We start from the raw sequence: 25,465 nt of genomic DNA, 5'->3' as shown, positions 1-25,465 counted from the left end.
CTGAGACGTTTTCGCATTGTTGGTATTATTCCAAAGCTTGTAATATTATGATTATCTTCAGCTAAACCTTAGTAATGATGAATACCAAAACAAAATCACATGATTACAGAAGTATAAACTGCTCTTTATTCATACCAAAACTTGATATGCTCAAAAGATACATCAGTGGGAACCTGATTAGTACAAAGAGGAACTGAAAGCTGCTACTTGTTATTAGGTCTAACCTATTTACAGAGTTCATAGTGATACAGTCCCCTGCGCTTTACAACCTTTGACTCATTTTAGAAGGACAAGACTTGGGAAGTTCCTTAGATGTTTGCTATCAAGTTCAAATACACTAAAACATGGAAGATCTTTTTCAGATGTGAAACCAAGCTGTAAAACACCTTCATTTTCTTTGTGTTTTTGGTGGAAAATTTGATAGCAAGATCTAAAACTGAACACAAGTTTTGTCCTTCCCCCAGGGCTAAAGACCGCATTACCTTATCCGGCTCTCAAGTTCATTTCCTGAAATATGAGACAAAGATGAGTGAGATTATGAGGCTGCGGGCAAACGAGGGTGGTTGTTAGTTCCATGGAATGGATCCAGTGGATATGCATGGCTGTGATCTGATATCTTCTTTGATTCTTTATCTTCCTCGTCTTCCTCAGCATCCCAAAGGAATTTAGCATATGAAGCCAGAACATAGCTGCAGCTTTTGAGGCTCTTTATTTAGTTTTATAAACAACCAAGAGAGAATAAGACAACAAAAACATAAAACACGAAATTAAAGCAACTACTTTAGACAATCAAGTTACAACAATTTAGCGTTCTAAAGACAAAGGGGCGGGTTTCATGTCCAACATGTTCATAGAATGTAGCAATAGGAAAGGATCTTAAAAACTAAACTAACACCACTTGAACAAATGCATCTGCATCTATCAGGAAGTTAAATAAGATCTATAGTGTATAATATTTTCATAAATGAAAGGTCCATAAGGGAGGTTGATTTCCTACCAATCATTAGGGGCACTTTTAACAGCCTGATCAAAATATCCTTCAGCTCGATCAGCATTCTTCTGTGTTTTCCATATTAGATCTGCATAGAGTGACAGAATATTACCGTCTCCTGGATTAGCCAAAATGGCTCTCTCCAGATACTCCTCTGCTTTAGGATAATCTCCACAAACCTATTTTCAAATTGAATATCAGAACAAACTCTCAAAGAAAAATCCCATGATGAAATTTTGAATAACTTTCTCACTGTGATCAAAGCTCACCTCTTTCAAGAAGCGTGCATAATTTCCCAGCAAAAGAGCATCATCAGGGTTTGCTTCGATCATCTTCTGATAATAAGCATTAGTATTATCTCTCTCATGATTACCACCTTCAGAATAATCCCACAGATTTCCACGTCCACCATCACAGCCTTTCCCCCCACCACCCAACACTAAACTCTGAGCCATATTATATTTCTTTCTCGCATCAACCTCCATCACTACCTCATCCAAACCACAGCATGAAAACAGTTCTCGGACTGAAGGTGAAGTTTCTTGTCGTCGTTCTTCTTCTTCTTCTTCTACTACTACTTTCTCACATTCTCTGATCTTGTTTCTCTCTTGATTCTTGCGAACGTTACTAGGTGGTAAACAGCTTTTCTTCTTCGACCTTGATCTATGAAAGTCCGGTTCAGATGAGGGTTGGCTTAGACATGCAACTGATGATCTCGTTCCAGCAAGCTGGTGAATCAATTCTGATTCTGGGGAATGAGGCATCCATGAACCTGGAATTGGAGCAGACGAACTTCGTAGTAACATGATTACAAGTTCAGACAGCCACCAGTTAAGAAGATTTGTGAAAACATATGAAAAAGAAAACAACTCAACTAGGTACAGAAGCAAGGAAGCTAAACGAAAGAAAGAGTGGATGCCGAATCAGTAGATGAATCTCCTCCATTACCGGGGAATAGTGGGGACATGCGGAGATGATAAGCACAGTGAGTTGCTATATAGAAGGTGGCGGCCATTGTGGGGAGGACACGTAGGAGCGAGCGGGGCCCACTTCGCCGTTCCCATACTAGTGTCAGTCTCAAGCTGCAGAATTTGAACGGCCAAGAATTTGCAGAGCAGCAACATGACGGGGGCATCGTTTTCTCGCCTAAGTGCGGGCCAATAGAACCCGACCATGCGTCAAAACTTGCTTGGCTGAACACATTCCAGAGTCCATGATCTTCAACCTATACATGGGATTTGCTGTACAAGATTTTATTTTACTGACCAATTTAAGATATTTTTTCGTACTAGATGATGTTATCTCTTTCGGTTTGTCCCTTTTGACCGAGTTATTACATCAAAGACCAGGACGTTCTGGATTTTGCTTCACATTTCAGTAGTTTTACTGCAGTTACCATTTGCGGGAAATATCTCATCTGATGAAACTTTCCTGTAATGATCTGCCTATGTAATCTTGTGTACCCCAGAAAAAGGTCATGAAACTGATCTAACCGGATATACCGCTAAGGTCATTATATCATTCAGGAACCTTACTCTGTCTCTATATGCTGTAGAGATAGAAAGAAGACAAAAACCATTTCCTGACTTCATAAGTTGTGGTCATCCAGTTTTCTACTTTTCAGTATTTTTCCGACGCAAAGATGTCATTTGGTCCCCAAAACCAAAGGAGACGGGATTGGCATCTATAATCGAAACATATGAACCATAGTTTTGGAAATACCAAGAATTTGTTAGTGGACGATTTGTAAGTTTTTTTGAGGCTAAAGGCATGCTTAACCCTGATAAACTCCTGAATTCAATTCAAGCATACCAAAAATTCAAAATGGGGAGAATGATATGCATGGGACGGAATAAAAAAAAAATTATGTCATGGTTTATTTAAATGCATGATGAAACCTCATATGGTGTGATTAAAGGAGTGATCACAATTATACGAGGGAGTGGTGAGCTCATAATCAAAACAAAATGCATGCCATTAAAAAAAAATTGTAAATTGTATTAACAAGCTTGGAGAGAAGAATAAAGAATTGCGAGGTAAAAATAAGATCCAATAGAAAAGAAGAGGGAAGATAAGGACGAAGAAGGTGTTGAGTGAGTTGAGTAAGCAGTCTAGAAAACTTGAAACGTGAAGAACGATGACAATGGATAAGCATGAGAACATGAATGGACACTATACTACTAGTTGTGAGTGAGAATGGTGTAAGGTGCTCCAGGTGACACCTTCTGATTTTTGTGTGCAGATTTTGCAGATCCGACCATGACAGAATATAAATATATATGGGGGGGGTTCTTTTGGGTGATTTCATCTGAGACAAACACGTAAACGACGACGTGTCCCATCTGTGGCTTTTATGCTCCCTTCATATCTTTCACTATCATTCCATTCCCTTATTTCAGTCCTCTAAGCTATTCCTGCTCTGCTTCCAGATATGATTCAATTTGTGGGTCTCTCATATTTTACACGGTAAGAGTACTTGGTTTTGAATATGACAGGAGATAAAAATCAGAATGGATATACAGACACCCTCCAAAGGAGCACTTTGCTTCTTTTACTATTATGCTCTCATCATACATGATGCTCAATAATTCAAATATCTGCAGTATTTTTTTTTCCCCGAATTTAAATCTCAGAAAAAGGGAAAGATGACAAGGACAGCACATAATCCCTCTGCGTATGTAAAATTTATTACCCATATTCTCAATGTAAACTTAATTAAAGAATTGAAATTAGTTCTATATATAAGACTTATTTCATATATTTATAATTTTTTTCAAATTAACTGCTGTTGATATTCTCTTAACAATAATCAAGTAGGAGGGGAGAGAAAGAAAATTACTACCTCCGGTCTTAATATAAGATATTGTTTGATTTTTATTTTGATCCTAATTATAGATCCCAATCCACTTTGTCTCTCATATTTATACTTTTTTTTTAAAGATAGTCCTTCTAATAATGGTAGTTTTAGCCAACAAACTTGATTAGTAAGAATATTTGAGAAAAGACACACATAGTGCAAACTGATTAGTAAGAATATTTAGAAAAGACAACACATAGTGTTGAAATAACTAACTTAACTTATTTTCTTAATCTCCTCAAATTAGAACCGAATTAGAACAAAGTAGTAAGAAAGATATTTCTGGCATTTTAAAAAGAGCATATTATATTAACTATTTAACTACCATTTTTAATTTACTTAAATTATTTAATTAGATGTTATATTAGAGGCTGGGAGAGTATTACTTAGATTAACTTAAGTCAGCGTGAAGAGTAAGAGTTTTCATCACTTAAACGAGTAGTTGCGAGTTCAAAACGTAACCTTGTACATGTTTAAGAACCTAGTGGGGAAGAACTCACTAATTTGCAGTCGGTACACTTGAAGATAATCTCTACTTTCGGTCTACTTCTTGTCGTAAAAAAGAATATTATTATTGGTTTTCTTTTTCCCGACCCATATCTTATTAAATGGTGGATTCAAATCTATCAGCGTTCTTTAGAGCATGTAATCTAACAGAGGGGCGAATGAAATCAAAGTTTTCAAATGATTTTTTTTAATATATAACACCCATTAATATTTCGAATAAAAAAAATTATCTTCAATCAAGATATTTACAAACAAAAAAATTTTTCACCTAATGATTTATGGATTTCCACAGCTCTTTCGCTCCTTTAACGGAAAAAAAGCACCCTGGGCTTCAATGAATAATAATGGAAAAAATATTTTGCTTTCCTTAACAGAGATATTTTTTCAGATATCAAGTAGAGTACTGGCTTCAGAGGACAAAAATTTTAACTCAAAAAAAGTTCAGTTAATAAAACCCTCGAATTACGTCCACATTTTTAGGTTCTTAAATAAGAAAGTGTTTACTATTAAATAATATTAAATTATTTTTAAATTTTATATCACAAACATTTGCAGCTTGTATAAAATTGTTTCAAATCCATTTAAAATCTTTGATCTCTACAAAGAGAAAGGTGGGGAAAGGGGACTAAAGAGGCGTCATTCGTATAAAAGACTGTATTAAGAGAAAGGAGGGCATAGCATAGATTTACATCCCCAGCAGTAACCATATGAATCTGTAGAGTCTATGAGGCATCAGAACATCATTCCACTCATTTGATTGTTTGCCCCCGCTTCAAAAAATAAAGTATTTATTCGCTTCACAAGATAAAATTCTCACATAATTTATCTTGTGTAAAGCAAAATCACTAAAAATAAGTGAATTCTTTCTGGTGTTGATTCATATACTACATTGGATCTATCCCATGAGTTGTTAATATACTTTGGTGTGTACAGTCTATATGCTCACTACTTCTTTTTAAATCTGGAACCTTTGTTTGGTCTATTCCGCCCATCCCACGCTGAAGCCCAAAAGAACAGGGACATCCAGAAAAGTACAGCCAAGAATATCCGTACTCTATCTTGCAATCTCACTAAAGCCTCGGCAAAACCTGTTCCCCAAATCAGTTCATAAATCCCTATGAGTACCAAGAAAATGAAAATGTATCTTGCCACAGAAGCAGAAACAACATGAGCAAAAGCAAAAAAAATGGCATAAGCTGCAAATATGTTAGTACTTTCATTAAAGCCAATGTTCCAAAACGCAGCATAATTCAGTCTAAGCTTACACCATACGCTCCAGATTTATGCAGACATGCGTTACACAGCAAAGCATGTCAATGCCATGTCATTAGTATCGAGACTTGAGAGAAGAAAACAAGGAAGAAGCATAACCTAAGTCATAATAATAGTTGTGAACCAGAGGGTGACATAAACTGAAAAGTATGCAAAGCTAATAATATTTATAACTAATAATTCGATGAAACACGAGACGATAATGTTGCATGATAGTGACTGCTTCTTGGCAAATTATGGTACCTAAAGAATTTAGCATTTAGTTGTTCACTGTCAAAACTGCCATCTATACTAACTAAATTAATTTGATCACCTATGTGCTTGAGCTTTAAACAACTAATAAATCGTTCTTAAATTTTCCCAACAGAAAATCTTTCTCTTCTCTAGTTTCATACTGGAATGCATACATTCTTTTAAAAATGAATTTTCATAGCATGTCATGAAAACATGAAAAAAATGCAAATGATGGCACCAAGGTGGGATGGTAGCCTCCTCCCAAAAACCAGCTATGAAGGTGGGAGAACTAATTCATTTAAATATCCCATAAAGTAACTCATATTACTTAAAGTGGACCTTAGACATTCCATACTATCTTAGTCTCTATCAATTGGCATCATTAGAGCATGTTGTCAGCTTGAACATCAATTGATGAGCACCCAAGTGGGTGTAGCTATTAAAATGGGAAAATCAATCCACTTAAATAACTTGCAGAGCATCTCATACCGCAGATTTAGGCATTTCATGCTTCCTTAGTCTCAGTATATTAGTCCTCTCAGTCTATCAGCCCAAAAAGACAAGCTTCTCAACAGGCATTAGTGACGCAAAACCACAAGGCCAAAACATATTGCAATTCCTTAACACTAATTTACTTTGTCTAAGGATGGATATGCAGAAAAAGAAAAAAAAAATCGTATATACCATGAAAGAAAACAAAATAGTTAACCTTCAAATAAAGACAGAAGCTCATTGTTAGTTAACTATGAATGAGATTAGTACAAAAGAAGGTGAGGAGCTCACTTATAGCTAGTGAAGGTGGCAGTGCCCTAAACAACAGTGCGACTGTCTGCATAAATAGTTCAACTACATTGTAAACTCTACAGAGGCGACGATTGTGAAGTTGTTGATAGGATGGCGAGGCAATAATAACGCAGGGAAAGAAAATAAAAATAAAAACAAGTTCTTTAAAGTTTTTCATCTTAGAATTATTTAGGCTATGGAATGAACCCTTTAAGAACCCCTGAAATTCTTTCAAATCCACACTATTCCATCCATGTCAAGAATTCAAATTCATTTTACGGGCTTAACCTCCTCCCGGCTCCGCCTAACTACATTTCATTCCATTCAATTGTAGCCGAAAGCAACTTCACCCAGTAGTCCAGTACATTAGCTACAAAATATTCCAATACCGAGAAAAACGTAAAGTCCCTCCATATTCATCAGAATACAATCCATGCTCAAATTCAAATCTCAGATTATGTAGTTCTCTGCAAATAAAATCCTAAACTAGCATGAAATCCCCAAAAAAAAAAAAAGTCAAAGTACAAACCTTTAAGGCTTCCGGAATCACCTCCGGGAGGAGGATCGATCCGGTGGGGCGGTGGACGGCCAGGATGGGAGGAGCGGCAAAGGGCGTAACTAACTCCGGCGGAATGAGAAAAAGATAGGGAGCGAAGTGGAAGATGAGAGCGGATTGAGAAGGAGGAGAAGGAAGGAACAGTTGAAAGAGAGGAATTGCAGAAACGAGTGCAGGAAACTGGAGAGCGGGAGGGGAAGAATGGAGCCAGGTTGGCTGGCTTCGTGGAAGAGAGAGGAACCATTGAGAGGCATTTGCAGCACAAATTAAAAACCTGGGGAAAAAAAACGATTCTTGATTCTGTTGGTGACACGCGCACACGAATATATGCAACGTGCCCACATACGTCGGCAATCATCGAATGGATGAATAGGGAATCTTAATGTATGGTGTTTCATGATGATGGGCTAACTTTGGAGAATGGGTTTTATTTCACAATTGGATTTGGACTACAACACTGCAAAGTTGGATCATCCCATCTAAAAACAATCCTATCCACAGCATTCTGTAAGGGAAACTTTTGTTCATTTTTTCTTTTTTTTTGTCAAGGCCTGCGAATTATTTCTTTCTATCAAGATGTTACCAAAAAATTTTTTTCTATCAAGATAGAAGGGCTAGTTAGAAAGTTTGATTTTGATCCATAATATAAGTCTAATAATACCTCAATTCACTTTATTTTCCAAATTTATAATTTTTTTCAAATTATCTCTATTAATTACATATATTAAGGAGGTATTCATCAATGCATAGTTCTAACAATGAAAATGAGTAAATATATTATTTTAGGAAATCCAACCCACATCTATTAGAAATAACTAAATTAAATTTTTTTTAGTATGTGTAAATTAGTTATTTAGTTGTATTAAGAAGGGAAAAAGTATTTTGGAAGTAGAAGGAAAATGATCAACAGGATGTGTATGCTTCTCAATTTGTCTGTCTTCGTTAGTTCATTTCTTCCCCTTTTAAATCACCTCTGTCTTATCCAAGCTTAAAACTCAAAACTCCAATTTTTCTTTTTAATTTTAAATCATTCAGGGATAATAAGATCACCCTCGATTAGTATCCAAGTGAAAGAAAAGGCCGCATTATTTTATACGCAAATAAAAGATTTACTTCTTGCAGCATCTGTGAAGAGAGGGCCAAAAAAAAAAAAAAACAGAGAGAGAGAAGCCAACGTGGTCGAACCCAGCCACCTGGAATGATTGCAACCAATTATAACCACCGTACTATAACTTCAACCTGAACATGAACACCGTGAGATTCCAATTGTTGTGAGACATACGTCAAAAGTGATGATGTTTTATTGTTACCTGTATATAATCTCTGTTACCTTCAACTAAAGACACAAATGATTCATATGTCCCTACCCGATTCACTTCCACGTGGGGAATATGATATTGGATGTCATGTAAAGCTCTGTCTTTTTATGTAACTTGGTTGTTCACAGTCACCCACAAGCATATATAATCCAACGACCAAGATGGCATATCCAAAAGAGTGTTCTTGGTTATTTGTAAAGTGTGTGATAAACGTAGTAAGAAGAGGAGGAGGAGGAGGAGGAGGAGGAGGACTGAATTAAGCAGCAGATAATATTTAGAGTCCTTACAACAGAATATATAATATGTATATCTATAGATAGATATATATCACTGCAATGGAAAAACTATAAATCAAAATGTTTATGGCGAATATCTGTAATAGATATTCTAGCTAGCTAGTTTTAAACATCTTTAGCCGTACCAAAGCAGCTCAGAAGTAAGAGAGAAACATATCCAAGAGAGAGAAGTTCCATGAACGTGCAGTGCTCATGGCTGAAAGAGCTTATGGCCGCATGTGCATTTCCAAGAGAGGAGGTAATAAGGGTCATCGTCCCCAGGAGGCACCACTTGCAGACTGAAACCCTTCTTTTTAGTTCTTTGATGACGAGGAACCACCAGAGTTGCCATGCAAGGCCTACATTTTTTGCACTTGTTCACACAAGCCGGAGGCCTCGACCCTATCACCTTCTTGCTTTCCTCCAAACCCATCACTGCTCATCATCATCATCATCAAAACCCAGAAACAGTACTAAGCAACATTACTGAGCCATATATTTAAACCAGTAAACAGTATTCGGGTGGCCTTTTTAATTTACCTGAACTGTGATGATGTAGAACTGTGAGGAAACAGATGAAAGCCACAGTGAAAATTATTGCAACTGTGGATAATGCTGGTGGATGTGGGCGAGATAGAGCCATCAGTGCAAGTTACTGTGAAGAATTAAAGCTGATATGGGGGTGGTGGTGTGTTGAGGGAGAACAAGTATTGTTTGTGTAGCAGTGAAAGGGAGTGAAGTGTGTTTTGAAATGTGATTGACGGAGCGGGTGGTGAAGAAGAAGAAGAGAAGGGAGTGAATGTATTAAATGTGTTAGAGAAAGTGAGTGGAGGGTTATGTTTCCTGAGGGAGAGACACTGCTCTGATTCCATGGCTGCTTCACCAATGAAATCTGCATTCATACAACAGTGAAAATGGGCAAAGCTTTATAAGTCTTCTTTTGGGAAAACGGTGATATCTGACTTTGGATTGTTGCTCAATAGTAATTGGCTCAGCACACTATTAATATGTGTGTGTTTGTGTGATCCCTTGGCTTTGATCAAGTGCCCTTTTTGTCTTTTCCCTCTACCTTTCCCATCAAATCATGTTGCTTGAACAAAAGAAATATACAGAAATTGCCATCAAAATATCTAGGATTCTTCACCATTTATATTATGACTGAAAAATCTCAGAAAATAATAGAAATCAGAATTTTTTCCTGAAATATTTTATCAAATCAAATGAATTATAATTTGCTGTGTGAGAAAGATATAGCGATTAATTTATTGCAGTCAGTGTGGCTTGAAAGACTCTCTTTTTTGGGGGGCGGGGGGGCATGAAGGACAAATGGTAAATAGTAGTTTTTTTCCACTATTATTGGCGGAATCTCAGTGAACTTGCTTTATTTACTTGAAGCTTTTTACAAGTCAGGCTCTTTACTGTATCTCATGTGACTGTTAAAAAACAATATATCTATGTCAACTTTTATTACCATATAGCCAAATAAATACCAATGTTATTTTGCACACTCTTTATAAGGTAAGTTTTCATTGCAGCCCTCTTACTTAAAAGATGCCTCTCTCTCTCTCTCTCTGTGCCTCTCTGCTCTCTCTCCTCACAGCATCACATAGATATATAAAACCAGCTAGAAGCACTTTTCCAGCACTTTCATTAGCGAAACCTTAGTATTTAAACCAAGTACATAAAACTGATTCTTTGCTAATTTCAAGAATTAGATAGCAATTAGACAATGTAACAACCACTTTGTACATACATTAATCAAGTACTAGTCCCTGATTCTTCTGCAAATTTTGGACCTTCTTCTGCCACCGAACTCTATAGTCTATATAAACAGTTGCATTGATCATCTCCCAAGAGTTCCCAAACTATTGAGTGTACTCTCACTCTCTCTCTCTCTGTGAATATTATGTGTGTGTGTGTGTTGTATTAAATTAAACCTACTCTTTTGGTATATAATAACACGACGTGCGTGATTGCGTATACGTACATAGGGAAAGAATTTTGAATTTGTATAGAATTTTTGTATGCATGTTTGAGTAAAGTATGAGCTTGAGGATATAGGGAAGCATGTGAGGACAAAAGGAAGCTCCGGAAGCGGGGGAACACAGAAGCAGGGGATTGATGAGATCGGACGGTGGAGGGGGTACTAGTATGATCAAAAGCCAGGGAGGTTGTGTACGGACGAAGAAGATGATGGGATCGCAATAGTGATAATGAAATGACACTTTATCTTCTCTTCCACGTCTTCCTCCTCCATCCACGCCCTATACTGTTGGGATCATTTTGTTTGCGTCATTAGTGCTGCTTCTTCCTGCTCACTCCTCTGTTCTTTTCTTGTCATTTAATGCTAAATTATCAGATTCAGTTCGGGCTCACTATTTCTGAGTAAATCCTGCTTTTATATGTATCACAGTTTCACTGTGAATCCATTCTTTTCTTCATACCACCTCTAAATTCAGCTACTTTATGTTCCTCAGTTTTCATAATCCGAGAACTAAATGAATCTTCTCAAATTTAAATTGCCTGGAGGAAAAAAGTGGGACTACTGTTGGCCGACATATCTGGGACTTTTAAGTTCAAAGGCTGCGGTCAAATATGGAACCCCATGGGGCCCTGAGGGGCCCGAGCTGTTTTTCGGTGGCCATGCCCGCTACAAGATAAGAAGGAAACGAGAATTGCAGACCTTGGGAATGTATTAATAATAATCGAAGACCTTTAATTATTGAAATACCAAGGACGGAAGGATTATGGTTGGTTTTTACTTGCAATTTAAAAATAAATTATTTCACAAATTTGCCCTTGTAACCAAATCTATGATCCCCATGTCGCTTCCTTAATTAATTTGGGTGAAGTCTAAAGTCACACCCGACCTTTATATACTTGATATGATCATCTTTATCAAGTAAAGAACAAAATCATTGCGCATAATTTAGTGGTACAGAGCATGCTTAATTATCATATAATCACTTTGTATGTTAGGGCACGGGATCTATAAGATACTTTCCAGTTGAACATGATAATTTTAAGTTCGACAAACTTCCCTCCTATTAATTTCTACGATAATGCAGTGCTGTCCTGTTCATGGTTTCAGTTTTGTGCAGGATTACGATTTACGGCTAGTCAGCTACTCGGCAAGCCTCGAGAAAAATGGAAGAAATATATGAAAGAAAACTTGCCTCCTGTCATCAATTAAATCAGGTATAAATATAATTTTGTGGAGGTTGCCCAAACTTCTCTTTCTACAGAAGCAAGAAAGTGAAATTTACTATAGCTACTCTAACCAAACAGGAAACAACAATCCCCTACTCTTTGATGCCTCAGTCATATAGGCCATCCTGTTCCCAGACGTCCACCAGAAAATCTACCATTTCCTGTTCATATGAAAATGAGAAATCTCTCAAAAACAAAAACGAATTTTTGAGTGATTTGCAGGTTCATAGTTCAGAATCAGATGCTTACAGAAAGAGGGATTGGCTGAGAGAATGGCTTGTTGCTCCCAAGTAAACTTTCATACGTTGCATTCCAACTGCATTAACATGAATCTTAGCCCAAGTACAGACTATACGGCTTACGAGAAACAATAAACAAATTCACAGAGTTTGATCCCAAAAGAGAAATTCATCAGCCTATTTACCGCACTGTAATATTTTGGCACTGTAATATTTTTGCAATGCAAATACTAATGTAAAAGATCTAAATATGCCATTTGGGAAGTCTACGTTATGGAAACATGCTCCTTACATAAGCAGCCATGATCCATTCAGCTGCAAACTAATACTTCCACAGCATAGCCTTAAAATAACAAGAGTAGCTTTCTCTTTTCTCCTAAGGTACAATCTCATCAAGACTTAACTACCAGTCAGCTACGTGCTAAATATAAAGAAGTGGACTGGCCTTTCTATGGTAAAACCTTGGGTAATTTACCTTAATTTAGGATCCAGTTGCCGTTTGGTTTGGTTCTGATTGTGAGATCTATTATTTCTTACCCAACGTTGCCGAGTCCGAGTCCAAAGAATATGACCTGCAAGAAAATAACCAAATAATTTTGGTTTTGCTTTCTCTTCTCCCATCCAAATATTTTTTTTTATAAGAACAGGCAAGAGCAATAACCAACCATCGCACCGCTACCTTATTTTCCAAAATCAATGAAATACAAGGTAAGATGGGAATATAAAAAGTCATAGAGATTGTTAAAGGGAAAATGCAAATTTGACTAAAGATGCCATGGAACCTGGTCAGTAATAAAAAGACAATTTTAGATCAGAAGAAGAATCAGTCACCGAAAGCATTTGAACAGGGAAAAGGAGGCAACACTTTAGTCGGTCAAATATGAACCATACGTGGCTAAAAAGAAAAGTACACGAAAAGTACTATTCCGACCTAGAAAAAGAGGTGGACTTAATAATTAAGCATGACGGCTCGTTCAAAAACAAAAAAATAATTAAGCATAACGATGAGTCATATAAGAATCCATCTTCCCAAAAAAGAAAAGCAGGCACTGAGAGCATAAAGACACCAGGATAAAAGTACAACTTCTGGCAAAAGCTTAGCTTAATCATCACGTCTCACTAATTTAACTTTTCTTTAGCCACAACATTGCATTTTCCAGCCACAGCAACACCAAATATGGAAGCAGCAACCCCCAGTCGCCTCACTAAAGGAAAAGGGACAGTAACTTAATTATAGGGTTATCATCTTCTAGCTATCACCGCTCATGTCCAAGAAAATAATTACAGCATGCATACCAGTTTTGTCCTTTTTTTTGTCATAATTTTCTTTAATCCAGATCAACATTAAAGTATCCAAAACAATTTAACAAAGTAGCTCAGGCTGAACAATAATAAAAGCAAGGAACCATACCGTGATTTACAAATTCAGCAGGATTACTGATTTTGCTAGAAGCACCATGAGGATCTAGCGCTTGGTTTGTCGCACTGGTTGATGAGATGCTTCCTTGTGACAGAACAGCACTATTGTCCATGTCATGTGTGCTTGTGGTCCAGAAATCCTCTGATGTACTGGCTTTCTTCAAAGCCTTACCTTGCATTGCCAACCCTTTTGATGGCATATCAACTGTGCTAATAACCGTTGGTTTTTTATGGCAACCAAGACAACCACTGCTCTGTTACAATGGCATTAAATTCTGTTATGCATCACAATATACTTTATGATGGTCTAAAACATCCACCATAAATTCAGACACAGAAGTCTTATAACTGCTAAAAGTTTCACAAGTACTGGAATGCCTTATGAATAAGCCTAAGTTTTGTTCCGCATCCATCTTACCAATGATAAAATTAATACCAAGTTATGATTAAGTCCGAATTTAGCACCAACCAATCAACAAAAGGCGGACTATGCTTAGAAACCACCTGTAAGTAAATGAAACGGGAACCGCATGTGACAGTGTACTCTATACTAATTTTCTACTGGGAGGATAAGGAGTGGAATGTGCTCATGAGAGCTCATGCTTATCTCTACAAGTCCTCTGATTACCAATAATTTAATCACAAAATTGGGTTAGGCTTGTCTATTTTCCATAACTAAAACATCAATTTTCTATAGAATTCAGGAAAAAAGCATTCTTCTGCATATATTTTATGACAAAATGAAAAGGCAAAAGGATTATAGATTCACGCACACACTTAAATAAAAATAAAAAGCAAAAATACAGATAATTTTGACTTATTCAGACAGGATTGGAATCGAAAACGTACCCCATTCATTCAGTGTCTGAGATACCAAAAGCCAAGTAAGATCGACTGAGGGATATGGCGGAGATAGAATAGCAAGAAGCCAACTCCCAACTCCAAGAAAGGGGGGAAAAATCAGAGCGCGAGCAATTCTGAGAATTGAAAACCAAAATGATTAAGAGGAAAAAAGCAGGGAAAAGAGAATTGATAGAGCGAATCAAAAAGACACGAAGAAGCGATTGGGTTACCGTGGGAAAAGAATCAGAAGTTTGCCTTTGAAATTGTATCGTATTAATACGGACTCTTCGCTGCTGAAATCGATAGCTTCCCCTGTGATGTGAAAGACGTAGACGAGGGTGGCTTTTTGGATAATTATTGGATTGGATTGGATTGTTGCTTCGCCTTCTCTTCCTCTTCTCCTCCGCTGGGATTTACTGGCAAAAATGGACAAAGCATGAAAAGGCAAGTGGGGGGGATTCTGATTCTGAATTACCGCCTTGTATTTAATTACTATTTTTTTGACCAAGCTGCTATTTAATTATTAGCTACTACTATAATCATAACAATAATGCAGTAGTTGGTAAAAAATGTATATTTCCATTCTAGCATCAAACTAGTCAACTATTTGGTTTTTAAATATTAATTAACTTAGCATAAAAAATAATATTTATATATTACATATTTAATGTGCCAAAATTTTTATCTCTTCTTCACCAAAATTTTTTTTTAATCTATTTATCATTAATTCCTTCTAACTCACAGACAAATTTCGATCTCTGTGTCACAAGATTATATATCAATTATTTTTTCCATTTTAATTTTTTAGTTGAATATAAAATATTAAATTTATTAAAAAACTCACTTATTAACGTTTGTTATTTAGAAGATATTTGGATGGAATCAAAACGATAGCTTTAAAAATATTTTTACGGTATACAAAATAAATATGTAGAGGAGTTTATCTCGAATTACAAAAAAGTGTTTTTAAAAAATATTTTTCCTACTACCCAAATACCCCCTTAATATCTATAGGGTGTTTTTATGTTCTACTGTACAAAAATTTTAGAAACAAGCGCTTAATAATACACTGTTACAACTTATCTTACAACCAAGGCATGGGGTAACAAGCATCTCTTATCTCATATGTAAAAAGTTACCAGTATATAACTAAAGTTAGCTATGTACTAAAAAACCGTGTGTTGATTTTTTCAAAAATATTTCTTTTGATAATTTGTATTGAAAACTACTATATTGATGAAAACTTTCTTTATGTCTATAATTAATATCCACAATTTATTAAAAAATTAAAATTATGTAAAAAAAAAGTGGATTAACTTTTTACATTTAAAATCAAATCAAAATAAATTTACTAAAACTTTATTAATGTCTATAATTAATATTTGTATTAACTTTTTACATTTAAAATCAAATCAAAATAAATATTAGCTTACTTGTAAATAATGTTGCACATATGCTGCTTAAGATAAAAAAAAAAGTAGTAGGTAGATGTAAATATGTCTCGAATTAAATTAATTAATAGTAAAATTTTAAATATTAAATTAAGGATATACGCGTTTTATGAGGCTTAATGAACACATTTTAAAGGCAATGTGAATTGTAATTGAGGTCCCAATACATAAAAGGGAAAGTCACCAACATTCCTTTCCGTCTCTAACAAGTAACACCTAATCAAGTGGCTTTGTGTTTTTAGCCACAACTAATCAGACTTTAACAGATAAAAAGTGAAGTAGATATGATTTATCATAAATTTGTTGCTTGCGTCTTCTTCCTGCTAATTCCTGCATTTTGCATTTGGATCAAATTTTGGTTTTCAATTAAAAATAATCAAGGCAAGGAAGTGAAGTTTTTGAGATTTTAAGCCAAGAAAATAAATGAAATAAATTTTTGTGTGGCCCAAATATGAGTGAATTCTAAAAATTAACCTTTTATTGCCGTCTCTTAATTTCCTTAAAATTTAATTTTAATTTTACTTCCCATAATTTTGTTTCCATTATAATTCAATGTCTGAATTTTACCCCACCAAAAGAACTCCGACATCCATGGCTGGAAATTTCTAAGATCAAATTGGCTAATAAATTATTGAAATGTTGTGAATATCCTAAAACATTCAAATGTAAAACTTGAAAACGTGTTGCCCTTTGCTAATTAAGTATTTCATTTGCTATTTATTATAGTTGATTCGTAAATGTCAACACATATTTTCAAATTTTACAATTAGATGCTTTATAACACGTACTTCATTTCATTAGCTATTTATTATATTTTATTAGCCAAAGTCAAGGCTTTTTAGTGACCAGTCATGCTGAGCTGGTCTTTTTAAGTGAAAGAGCTTTGGTACAATGAAGTGATTTGGAATTATTGAAATTGAAGTCATTGATTTAAGATTTTGGTATTTTTCTGAAATTTTCACTTATTTAATCAATTATAAATATAAAATTAAATAAACGTTTGTCATATAGTTTATTCATTTCAAACTGGATGCAAGCTGTTGACTGGACTCAACTAATGAGTTTGACAAGCAAAATTTAAAAATCAGAAACAAACATTCATGGATGGAAGAATGGGACTTCCAATCTGTCACGGCCTTTAGTCAAAATACAGAAAAGTCAACATCTTTCCTCCTCCATCTGTTTAGGCTGCGCCATATATGGGCTGCCTCCCACCTGATCAATTTGGAAGACTTGGGTTGGGCTTAATTTTTTTTAATTGTTTGTTATAATTTTATTTTGAAAAGTAGTAAGAAATAAAATAAAATTTTGAGTGTCAAATCTAATAGAAGAGGTTAGTCCCTCATAATGTAATGGATCAATATTTAAATCCTTACTAGAAGAAATACTCACATTTAATATCCGACAATGTGTCGAACATGATTGTTTTTAATAAAAATATATGTATGTCTGGAAAAAAAGAATATTGATATAAATTATTCTATATAGAAAAAGTTTTAATTTATGCTATTGTGTAAAATGAGCTAATACGTTTGATTGATATAAATTTGGAGTAATGAAACTTTCCATCCCTCAAGTCCATTTTAATTATCCATCCGGTCCTAAAGTTTAACTAGGTGAAGTTCCTAAAGTTTCGTACACAATTTTATATTTTTATCTGGTATTCGTCAAATAATGAGTATATTATTCTTTAATAATATTTATTGGTACTTGGTAGGTGCGTTAAATCTCAAGCTACCATGGATACATCATAAAAATGTTAAGGCTTGGAAATGTCTTTGATAGGGACATGGGGTATTAGTCACGATCTCTAAATAGTATCACTAATATTTAATATAAGAGTTGATTTGACATCTAATTTGGTTATAACTATACTCCATTCGGTTCAAAATATAAGCTAAACTTTCTAAAAGGGGTTGTTTTTTTTCATAAGATAACATTCACTTTTTTTTCAATTTTACCCTAATATATTCTCTTCCCTCTTTAACTCATTTATTGCATCTTTTACTTATTCTCTTTGTTAATAAGGGTATATTAGGAAAAACAAATATATGTCTTACACATTTATTGTTTTAAATTGATTTTAATTAGTTTCTTGAAAACCTAAATGAATAAAGTTTAGCTTATATTTTGAACCTGAAGGAGTAATATCTTAATTTACTCTGTTTCTTGTATTTATCTATTTTTTTAATATGGTCCTTATAATAGTTGCATATATTAAATGTTTCATTGAATAATAGTTTTAGCTATTACACATTATTAGTAAGGGTATTTTAAGAAAGATAACACATATCTATTATAAATAGCTACCTTAATTAATTCTCTTAATCTACTTAAATTAGTTAAATAATTCTTATATTGAGGATTAAAGGTAATATTATTTACATATAAAATACACATGCTTAGGTTTGTGTCGCAGACATGTTGAAATTTTGGGAAGATAGGTCTAGATAGTTCTCATGATTTAAAATGTGCTAGTCAAGATGTTCACAAATTACCCTCCATCAATGTCTAATTGAGATGAAAGGCTTCAAAGTCATGTATTGTGTAAGAGGAACTTACACACCCGCCATGTTTTATTATAGAGATCAACTCAATCTTATTGCTAAGAAAAACTTAAAAAAGATAGTTAGTGTGTTAGTATTCATAAATTTAGTTACCAGGCTAATCCTAGATACTATTATAAAAGAATTTTTTTAGGGATATTATGTTCCTATTCATAAGGTCCACTAACAATTTACTTGAAATTTTTAGTATTTCCTTCATTCCTATTTTCTTATTATAATGACCTCCTACATATTTCATAATATAATATATTTTATTTTAAGAATTAATTTTTTTACACAATATATCTAAGTAATTATACTTATTTTTAACTAATTAAATTGTTATTTCATGTGAAATTGTTATTAGGTTTTATAATAAGAACCAAACGAAATATTATTTTTCATTTTAATTCCTCCCATTAATTAAAGCTTAGCCTTATTACTCTACCCAAAAAAAAAAAAGCTTAGCCTTATTATATTATATTAATTATCTACTCATTCACTTTTTTTTCCATAAATAAGCGTGTTTTAAAAAAAAAGTTGTGTTTACATATATTTATTTTCCAACCCAATTTTCATAAATTGAATAATATTTTATAAAAAGGACATCACAAGTATAACTCAATAATGGTACCTTTGTCCAAGCAAGTGAATCTAGAAAAAGAGGAGGGTGGGACAGCCAAATCTTCAATCTTTATTCGAAGTTATCAGAAGGATGACCCCACTACAAATCTTTCATATTTAATCTGCCACCCTCCCTCTTTTTTTATAAAATCTCAATTACATAAATGTAGAATTTATAATCCATAAATCTATGTTAGTTCATACAGAAAAAAAGTAATTATTTCCCAGAAAAAAGGTGCATGTAAATACCCTTTATGATGGAGAAAATTGATTTGATTCAATCATCATCAAACTAATAAATACTGAATTATTATTTATGTTTTTTTATCACTAGGAATTTCCATTATGAGCACTCAAAAGTAAGTTCTCTCAGGAGTATGGAAAAACCTTCCCACCTAAGTTGATTCTATAAGCAAGTATGAGTTAATGATTAACAATAATAAGATTTTCTTTTTATTTCTAATGATTTAATAATTAAGTTATGTTTAAAAACATTAGTACCAGAGACCGACAGAACAGAGCGCAGAGCGTGCTTCAAAATTTACATTTTTCTGAATATATTTTCTTGGAGAATTATATCTAAACCAGTTTCCACTCTAATTTAGCCATATCGATATCTTTTATTTAATTTTTTTAATTTAAATAATCAAATTATTATTATTTGAGAATCAACTTATGTTTCTTGCCTTCAGGAGGAATTTTTTTTTTTTTTACTTTCAAAAAATATGCGAACATATTTAATATTATTTAAAAATTGGGTTAAACTTTTACAAAAATTCAAGGGGGCATGAACCACTCAGCACCTGCCTAATGATGCCATAATTCAATAAAAAATTATTGAATTATAAAAATATAAAATATAAATATATAATAAAATGCAGACGAGTTCATTTAATAAGACAACAATCAAATAGAAACACAATCCAAAATGTCCTTTAGTTATTTACAACCCCACGAACAGATTTTTATTTTTCCCCCGCAGGGCTCTTCAGTCGTCAGGCTTCCCTCTTTTCGGGTGAAACGAAGAAGGAAAAAAACAGAGGAGACAGAGCGTCAAAGTTTCAGATTCCTTATTCCTACGTCCGTTATTAAGAGCATTCGATCTTACGTACTCGGTCTCTCAAAATCCCATTATACAGAGCGATTCGGTTCGCTGGCATTCCCATGATCTCTTCAATTTCATCTCTGCAACTTCTTGATGCTCTGATTTGCTCCCTCTGTTCGTTCTCTGGCCCTTCACTTGCTTCCTTCACATTATCTGCAAATTGTACTTTCTTCTTCTTCTTCTTCTCCTTCTTTCTCTCTACTTTCTTTTCCTCTGTAACATGTACACAAATGATTACCACAGCAATCACCAAAGATTCTTCCAAATGAAGATTGTTACGATCAGCAAAAGAAGGAAAAAGGCAGAGGAAACCCAGTTACCTGAACACAAGCAAGAGCGTAGATTTTGTTTGCTAGAGTCCTGGGAATCGGAATTCCCAGAAATAAAGGACGATGGGGAAATGATTTTACTTGAGAAAGAAAGATAAAGCACAGTGCATGATAGAACCATGGCAGTGGTTAAAACAAGACCCTGCGACATGGAAGTCATATTGCAAGAACAGAGCTGTACGTTCAAGAACAGGGACGGTAAGATCGAGAAGCAAATCTATTATCTCAACAAAGAAAAGGAAGACTTGCATAAATAGAAAAGTGGGTAGGCTTGAAAAGTATATGGGGTGGAAGAAAAGTATTAAAACTGAGAAAGAAACAGAAAGAAATGAATGGGAATTTCACATGATGATTACAGGAATTGGGGAAAAAATGGCACTAGTTCATTGGTTGTGGTTGACGTAAGCGTGGACGCAATGATCTGGAGATTTCTCTATGTGCTTTTGAAATTTGGTTTTGCTTTTGCTTATTTGGAAACTGGCAAGAATTTGGCAAAAAGATGCATGAAAATTCATAATGTTGTTGTTTCTAATTCTATTGGCGTCTCGTCAGCCATTTACTTTTCATACTCAAATGATATTTTCATTTATTCAGTCATTTAATCATAAGTAAGAATCATGTTATGTTGAATGATTAGTTAATTGTCAAATATCTTCTAATACGATAAATAACATAATGCTCATCCAGTTCTAAATATAAAATGTATTTTATAACATAATTTACATAATAAAATACATATTATATTTAGGATTAAAATAATATCTATCAAGAAAATTTATTTTCATTACTTTCTCCGAGTTATGCTTACTAGTATTATGTTTCGGTATTATCATGTAATTTAATTTTTCCCCTTTTATATAATTTGGTTTTTAGGCGAGGAGAATATTCATTTATCAAAAGAAAAATATACCATTGGCGCTCTTTGACAAGACATTTTCTAGAAGGTTTCAGCATTGTTGCTGTTTAAATCTTTGTGAAAAGAGAAAACTGTTTTATTGAGAGTAACAATCAATTTTTAAAGATATCAATTATTTTTTTCAATTTGTGTAAAATTAACAATTTGGTCTTATAAATAACAACAGAGGAAGTACTATAACATTAACATTCAAGTCTTTGACACTACTAAAATTGCACAATTAGTTTTCCCCATTACACATCTCTATACGAATAGTCAAAAACACATTAAATTTCATTGCAACATCAGATGCTAAAATCATTAATACCTGCGCCATTACAATTACATCATTTGATTATTGGACATAACTCAAAACACCCAAAAAAAAAAAAACCACAATAATATATGATCATGAAATAAAAGAAGACGAAAAGAAGAGAAGATAAGAATGCTGGAGTAATCATCAAATTGATTAAGTAGTGAGGATTGGTGGCATGTAGTCTGACTTGGCACCAAGAATACGAGCCTGTGTATCAGGGAAGAACTCAAAGCCTTGCAGTTCTTGAACTCGCCCTTCCCTAGAAATCTTCACAGGATATCGCAGCAAATGCCCTGGAAGATCTTCTTCAAATGATTCATCTGAGTACAATTCCCAGTACTTATCAGCCATCTGGTTCACCTTCTCCACACATTCTTCACTTTCTGGGTGATTGAAACACTCCTCCATCACCCCAAGATGCTCATACCACAACGCCATTCGGAATCCATGGATCTGTCCCCTCGCCGGCCCCCTGCTCGTCGCCAAATGATACGGCTGATATGCCCCCATCGCTATCTCTGTGTCCCTTGATCCATCCATTGACCTCTGGTTTATGTTCGCAGATCCCACGATTATGTACTCATCATCCACTGCACAATATACATGTATACACATATGTTACTTATGACTCAAGTTAATTAACCTGTAAGAATAATGAATCTTCGTACGAACCTATCATCATCTTGGTGTGAACATAAATCATGAAGCGACGAGCTTTCTGGGCTTTTTCATAAGGGGTATCAGGTTCTGGTTGTTCCGGTGGTTCATACTCGCCGTCTCGTTTCACTTCTCTGTTTCCCAGACAGAAGAATGTTAAGTACTTGCGAGGATCTTCCCTTATTCCCTTTGCCTCCAAAGCTTCGACAATGTCTTTATACATTGTGTCCATCGTTCTTCTCTGCCAATCTAATATTGCCTGCACGGAGCCGCTGTCTGGTATGCCCTCCGGCCACATCGGAATCACCACGTACACCGTGAATCTCTCTCCTGCTTCGATCTTGCTTACGATTTTCAGTGATAGTTCTTTGGGTATGACGTGAAGTGCGTTAATTTCTTCCGGCTTTATGTCGCCATCTTCAGCGCTCCACGCATATGAGCTTCCCAGAAAATACTGATTCTCTATGTATATGAACTTCCTCGCTCGTCTTATTGCATGGATATATGCATCTTGAATGCTTCTGTCTACGATGTTGTTTTTTTCCACTCACGAGCCCGGCGTCGGCTGCTTCTTCTGGGCTATCTGGGAAGCCAAAGGCAGCGCCGCCGTCGATGGATCGGAACAACTGAACATTCCACGTCTCGTGATCCTCCGGGAACATCACCGGAGATGGCGGAATAACTATCTCCTCGAGCTCTCCATGGGAGACGAGCACATCCTTCCCTCCTTGCTTCTTCCATCTCTGTTCAAAATTAAACAAAACATCCCAAGCAACGGGTCCTTCCAGACGCGAATGTATATCGTGCCACGGCTCCCGGGGTCCACCTTTGTTGATGTCGGCGCCGGCGAAGTTAGGTTGATGAAAGTCATCGTGATGAGCAGTGTCCAACGTTCTGAAAAGTGAATGAAACGCAGTGTCGTATCTTCCGTCGCATAAATCAAGCCCACCGACGAAACTCGCTATTCTTCTCTTGCTGGACGACCCTCGTCCCGGAAGCTCACCGTCCACCACCACGATCTTCTGGTGATGAGTGAACATGGTGGAAATCTGTACGTCCTGTATTATACTCCCGGCACCTTCGTCGGGATCACGAGGGCATAAAACACAGTGAACTGGAGTATCTTGAAAGAATTTCTCAGTTTCTTCATCATGTGTTGCCATTAACCCGTCCTTTTTTAACAGACTAACAGAAGTTCTATCGTCCCAAACAAGCATCAAAACCTTAACCCCTTCATTTGCTTTATCTTTCAGAAGCTGTCCTAGTGTCATGTGACCTCCATCTTTTGGCCTCTTAGCATCTCTCACTAGTTTAATCTCAGTGTAAACAGACCAACCAGTGATGTATATAAAGTGCTTTGCATTTCTAATTGCGTCGAAAACATCTTCCCAACATCGATGAGGTTCATAATACTTGTCTTCTGAGAGGGGGATTCTGGGAATGAAATCTTCAGGGACATGAGCGTCATGGTACAAGGTAACCTTACAACCTTGTCTTTGTGAGAAGAAAGTGTAGGGTACTCCTGGGTATTTAGGGCTCCGAATGCCTCGATTCCAGTTTCTGTCTTTTGTGACGTCGAAGTATTGGAGCTTGACGTGGATTTTGGAGCCGATGGGTTCTTTTTCTTCGTTTAAGATATCGAGCCATTCATCGTAGGTGTCACCGCCGATGATGTTGTCGACGGGGACGTAGGCTCGTCCGATTAAGGTGGCGCCGATCTTGTTGACGCCTTTGACGGTGAAGATGACGTTGGATGCGACGTGGGCACAGTATATGTGGAAAGATTCTTGCCATCTGAGACTGGAATCTGTGTTTTCCAAAACCCTGGTTCTTCCCACTCTTGCTTTCTCCAGATCAATGGTTGCGTACATTTGGGATGATCCCTTCCCTACACCAACCGTGTCCTCGATTTTTTGCTTAAGCTGCAATATTAGCACCGAGATAATTATCTTAAATTGCACACCATATTCAGGAAGTCCAGTTTAATTAAAAGTAAAATCAGTATTAATCTATAATACTCCCTCTGTTTTTAATATAAGATCTAATTTAGAAGTTAATATTAGTTCTATATTTAAGACCTATTTCACATGTTTGTCATTTTGTTTTGTAAATTAAATTAATTTTATTGATATTCTGACAATAATATATAATTAATTAAGAGAGGAAGGGAGGAATTAAAGAAGATGGTTAGGAGTATTAAAAAAAAATATTATATTACTAATTTAACAGAAACCCTTAACCTATTCAATGAATTAATTGGTCATACAATAATTAAGCCACACTATTTTTTTTAATTTAGAGAAACAAGCACTAACGAATTGAAGTTATAAGTAGATCGGATCAATCCATGACCTTCTATTCATAAAAAAAACTTTTCATGCAATTAGGCTTTTAGCACTGTTTAAGTGTCTATAAGTTATAATAGCAAAGTTTATTCATGAGACCCAGCTAAGTTATAAACTAATGTGATGATGACTTTTTTTAACTTAAAGTGAAAAAATAAATTTTAAAGGTTAAATTTTAAAAAAATGTGTGATATAAATTAAAGGACTCAATTCTTATGCATAGTCTTGGTAAAAGAATTCTTATGTAATAATTATTATGCATCAAAATTTTGTATATATAATAATTAAGATATCAAATTGAACATAATAATTAAGGAGCCAAAAGTGGCTGTCTTTTCAATTTAATGAAATCTTCATTGATTTAATTAAGTCATGGTAATAGAGGTAAATAAAATGAGCATCAACGTGAAGCAATAAAAACATAACCAACCACAACTTAACTTGATATGCTAATTAATTGAAATGACAAAAAGAAAATGAAACAAGATCAATGGGGTATTGGATGACTTATTAGGTGCAAACGTAGACGAAAACTGGCAGTGGCAGAATCAAAAAGCCAAAAATTGTCGAAATCAGACTCCAAGAAGGGTTAAACAAGAAGATTAATTAAATGACAACAAGAAGACAAACATGGAATTAATAAATATTAATTAAATGATTACCATGCCGAAAATACTGCTATCTTCACC

At 35.0% G+C, this 25,465-nt stretch overlaps 6 protein-coding genes across 9 annotated transcripts; all 6 read right to left on the bottom strand.

The window, feature by feature from the left end:
- Positions 1–100: 100 nt before the first annotated feature.
- Positions 101–1,950, bottom strand: LOC114724214 (uncharacterized). 2 transcript variants are annotated; one of them, XM_028910528.1, is made up of 3 exons: positions 1,261–1,950; positions 998–1,170; positions 101–695 (listed from the first exon to the last, which is right to left on the bottom strand). In XM_028910528.1, the coding sequence occupies exons 1-3, from the start codon at positions 1,795–1,797 to the stop codon at positions 536–538; spliced, it is 870 nt and encodes a 289-aa protein (XP_028766361.1). In that variant the 5' UTR covers positions 1,798–1,950; the 3' UTR covers positions 101–535. The 2 variants fall into 2 exon arrangements, with proteins under 2 accessions (XP_028766361.1, XP_028766362.1); XM_028910529.1 differs by having other exon boundaries at positions 101–689.
- A 3,044-nt stretch (positions 1,951–4,994) lies between these two features.
- Positions 4,995–7,490, bottom strand: LOC114724215 (uncharacterized). The gene is made up of 2 exons (XM_028910531.1): positions 7,174–7,490; positions 4,995–5,443 (listed from the first exon to the last, which is right to left on the bottom strand). Exons 1-2 carry the CDS (start codon positions 7,442–7,444, stop codon positions 5,301–5,303), a joined length of 414 nt encoding a protein of 137 aa, XP_028766364.1. The 5' UTR covers positions 7,445–7,490; the 3' UTR covers positions 4,995–5,300.
- Positions 7,491–9,005: 1,515 nt separating this feature from the next.
- LOC114724216 (EPIDERMAL PATTERNING FACTOR-like protein 8) lies at positions 9,006–9,437 on the bottom strand. Its single transcript, XM_028910532.1, has 2 exons — positions 9,335–9,437; positions 9,006–9,229 (listed from the first exon to the last, which is right to left on the bottom strand). Exons 1-2 carry the CDS (start codon positions 9,435–9,437, stop codon positions 9,006–9,008), a joined length of 327 nt encoding a protein of 108 aa, XP_028766365.1.
- A 2,480-nt stretch (positions 9,438–11,917) lies between these two features.
- Positions 11,918–14,709, bottom strand: LOC114724212 (uncharacterized). Of its 3 annotated transcripts, XM_028910526.1 has the most exons (6): positions 14,512–14,709; positions 13,655–13,916; positions 12,719–12,815; positions 12,254–12,320; positions 12,101–12,165; positions 11,918–11,973 (listed from the first exon to the last, which is right to left on the bottom strand). In XM_028910526.1, the coding sequence occupies exons 1-5, from the start codon at positions 14,518–14,520 to the stop codon at positions 12,112–12,114; spliced, it is 489 nt and encodes a 162-aa protein (XP_028766359.1). In that variant the 5' UTR covers positions 14,521–14,709; the 3' UTR covers positions 11,918–11,973; positions 12,101–12,111. The 3 variants fall into 3 exon arrangements, with proteins under 3 accessions (XP_028766359.1, XP_028766358.1, XP_028766360.1); XM_028910525.1 differs by having other exon boundaries at positions 11,954–12,165; positions 14,512–14,708; XM_028910527.1 differs by having other exon boundaries at positions 11,954–12,165; positions 13,655–13,911; positions 14,512–14,708.
- A 5,411-nt stretch (positions 14,710–20,120) lies between these two features.
- On the bottom strand, positions 20,121–20,720 carry LOC114724210 (uncharacterized). Its single transcript, XM_028910523.1, has 2 exons — positions 20,552–20,720; positions 20,121–20,444 (listed from the first exon to the last, which is right to left on the bottom strand). The coding sequence occupies exons 1-2, from the start codon at positions 20,718–20,720 to the stop codon at positions 20,215–20,217; spliced, it is 399 nt and encodes a 132-aa protein (XP_028766356.1). The 3' UTR covers positions 20,121–20,214.
- A 1,207-nt stretch (positions 20,721–21,927) lies between these two features.
- Positions 21,928–24,380, bottom strand: LOC114724211 (phospholipase D alpha 1; the record flags this gene model as incomplete). Its single annotated transcript, XM_028910524.1, is given in 3 exon segments — positions 21,928–22,364; positions 22,447–22,972; positions 22,974–24,380. Coding segments are annotated over 3 exon segments (2,370 nt in total), but the record flags the coding sequence as incomplete, so codon positions are not given.
- Positions 24,381–25,465: the final 1,085 nt, after the last annotated feature.

Source organism: Neltuma alba, unplaced genomic scaffold (assembly GCF_004799145.2).
Source record: "Neltuma alba isolate B1F8T4 unplaced genomic scaffold, ASM479914v2 tig00012179_pilon, whole genome shotgun sequence".
Classification (NCBI taxonomy): Eukaryota; Viridiplantae; Streptophyta; class Magnoliopsida; order Fabales; family Fabaceae; genus Neltuma; species Neltuma alba.
The sequence above is the reverse complement of the archived record's forward strand: the minus strand, read 5'-3'. Positions and strand labels throughout refer to the sequence as shown.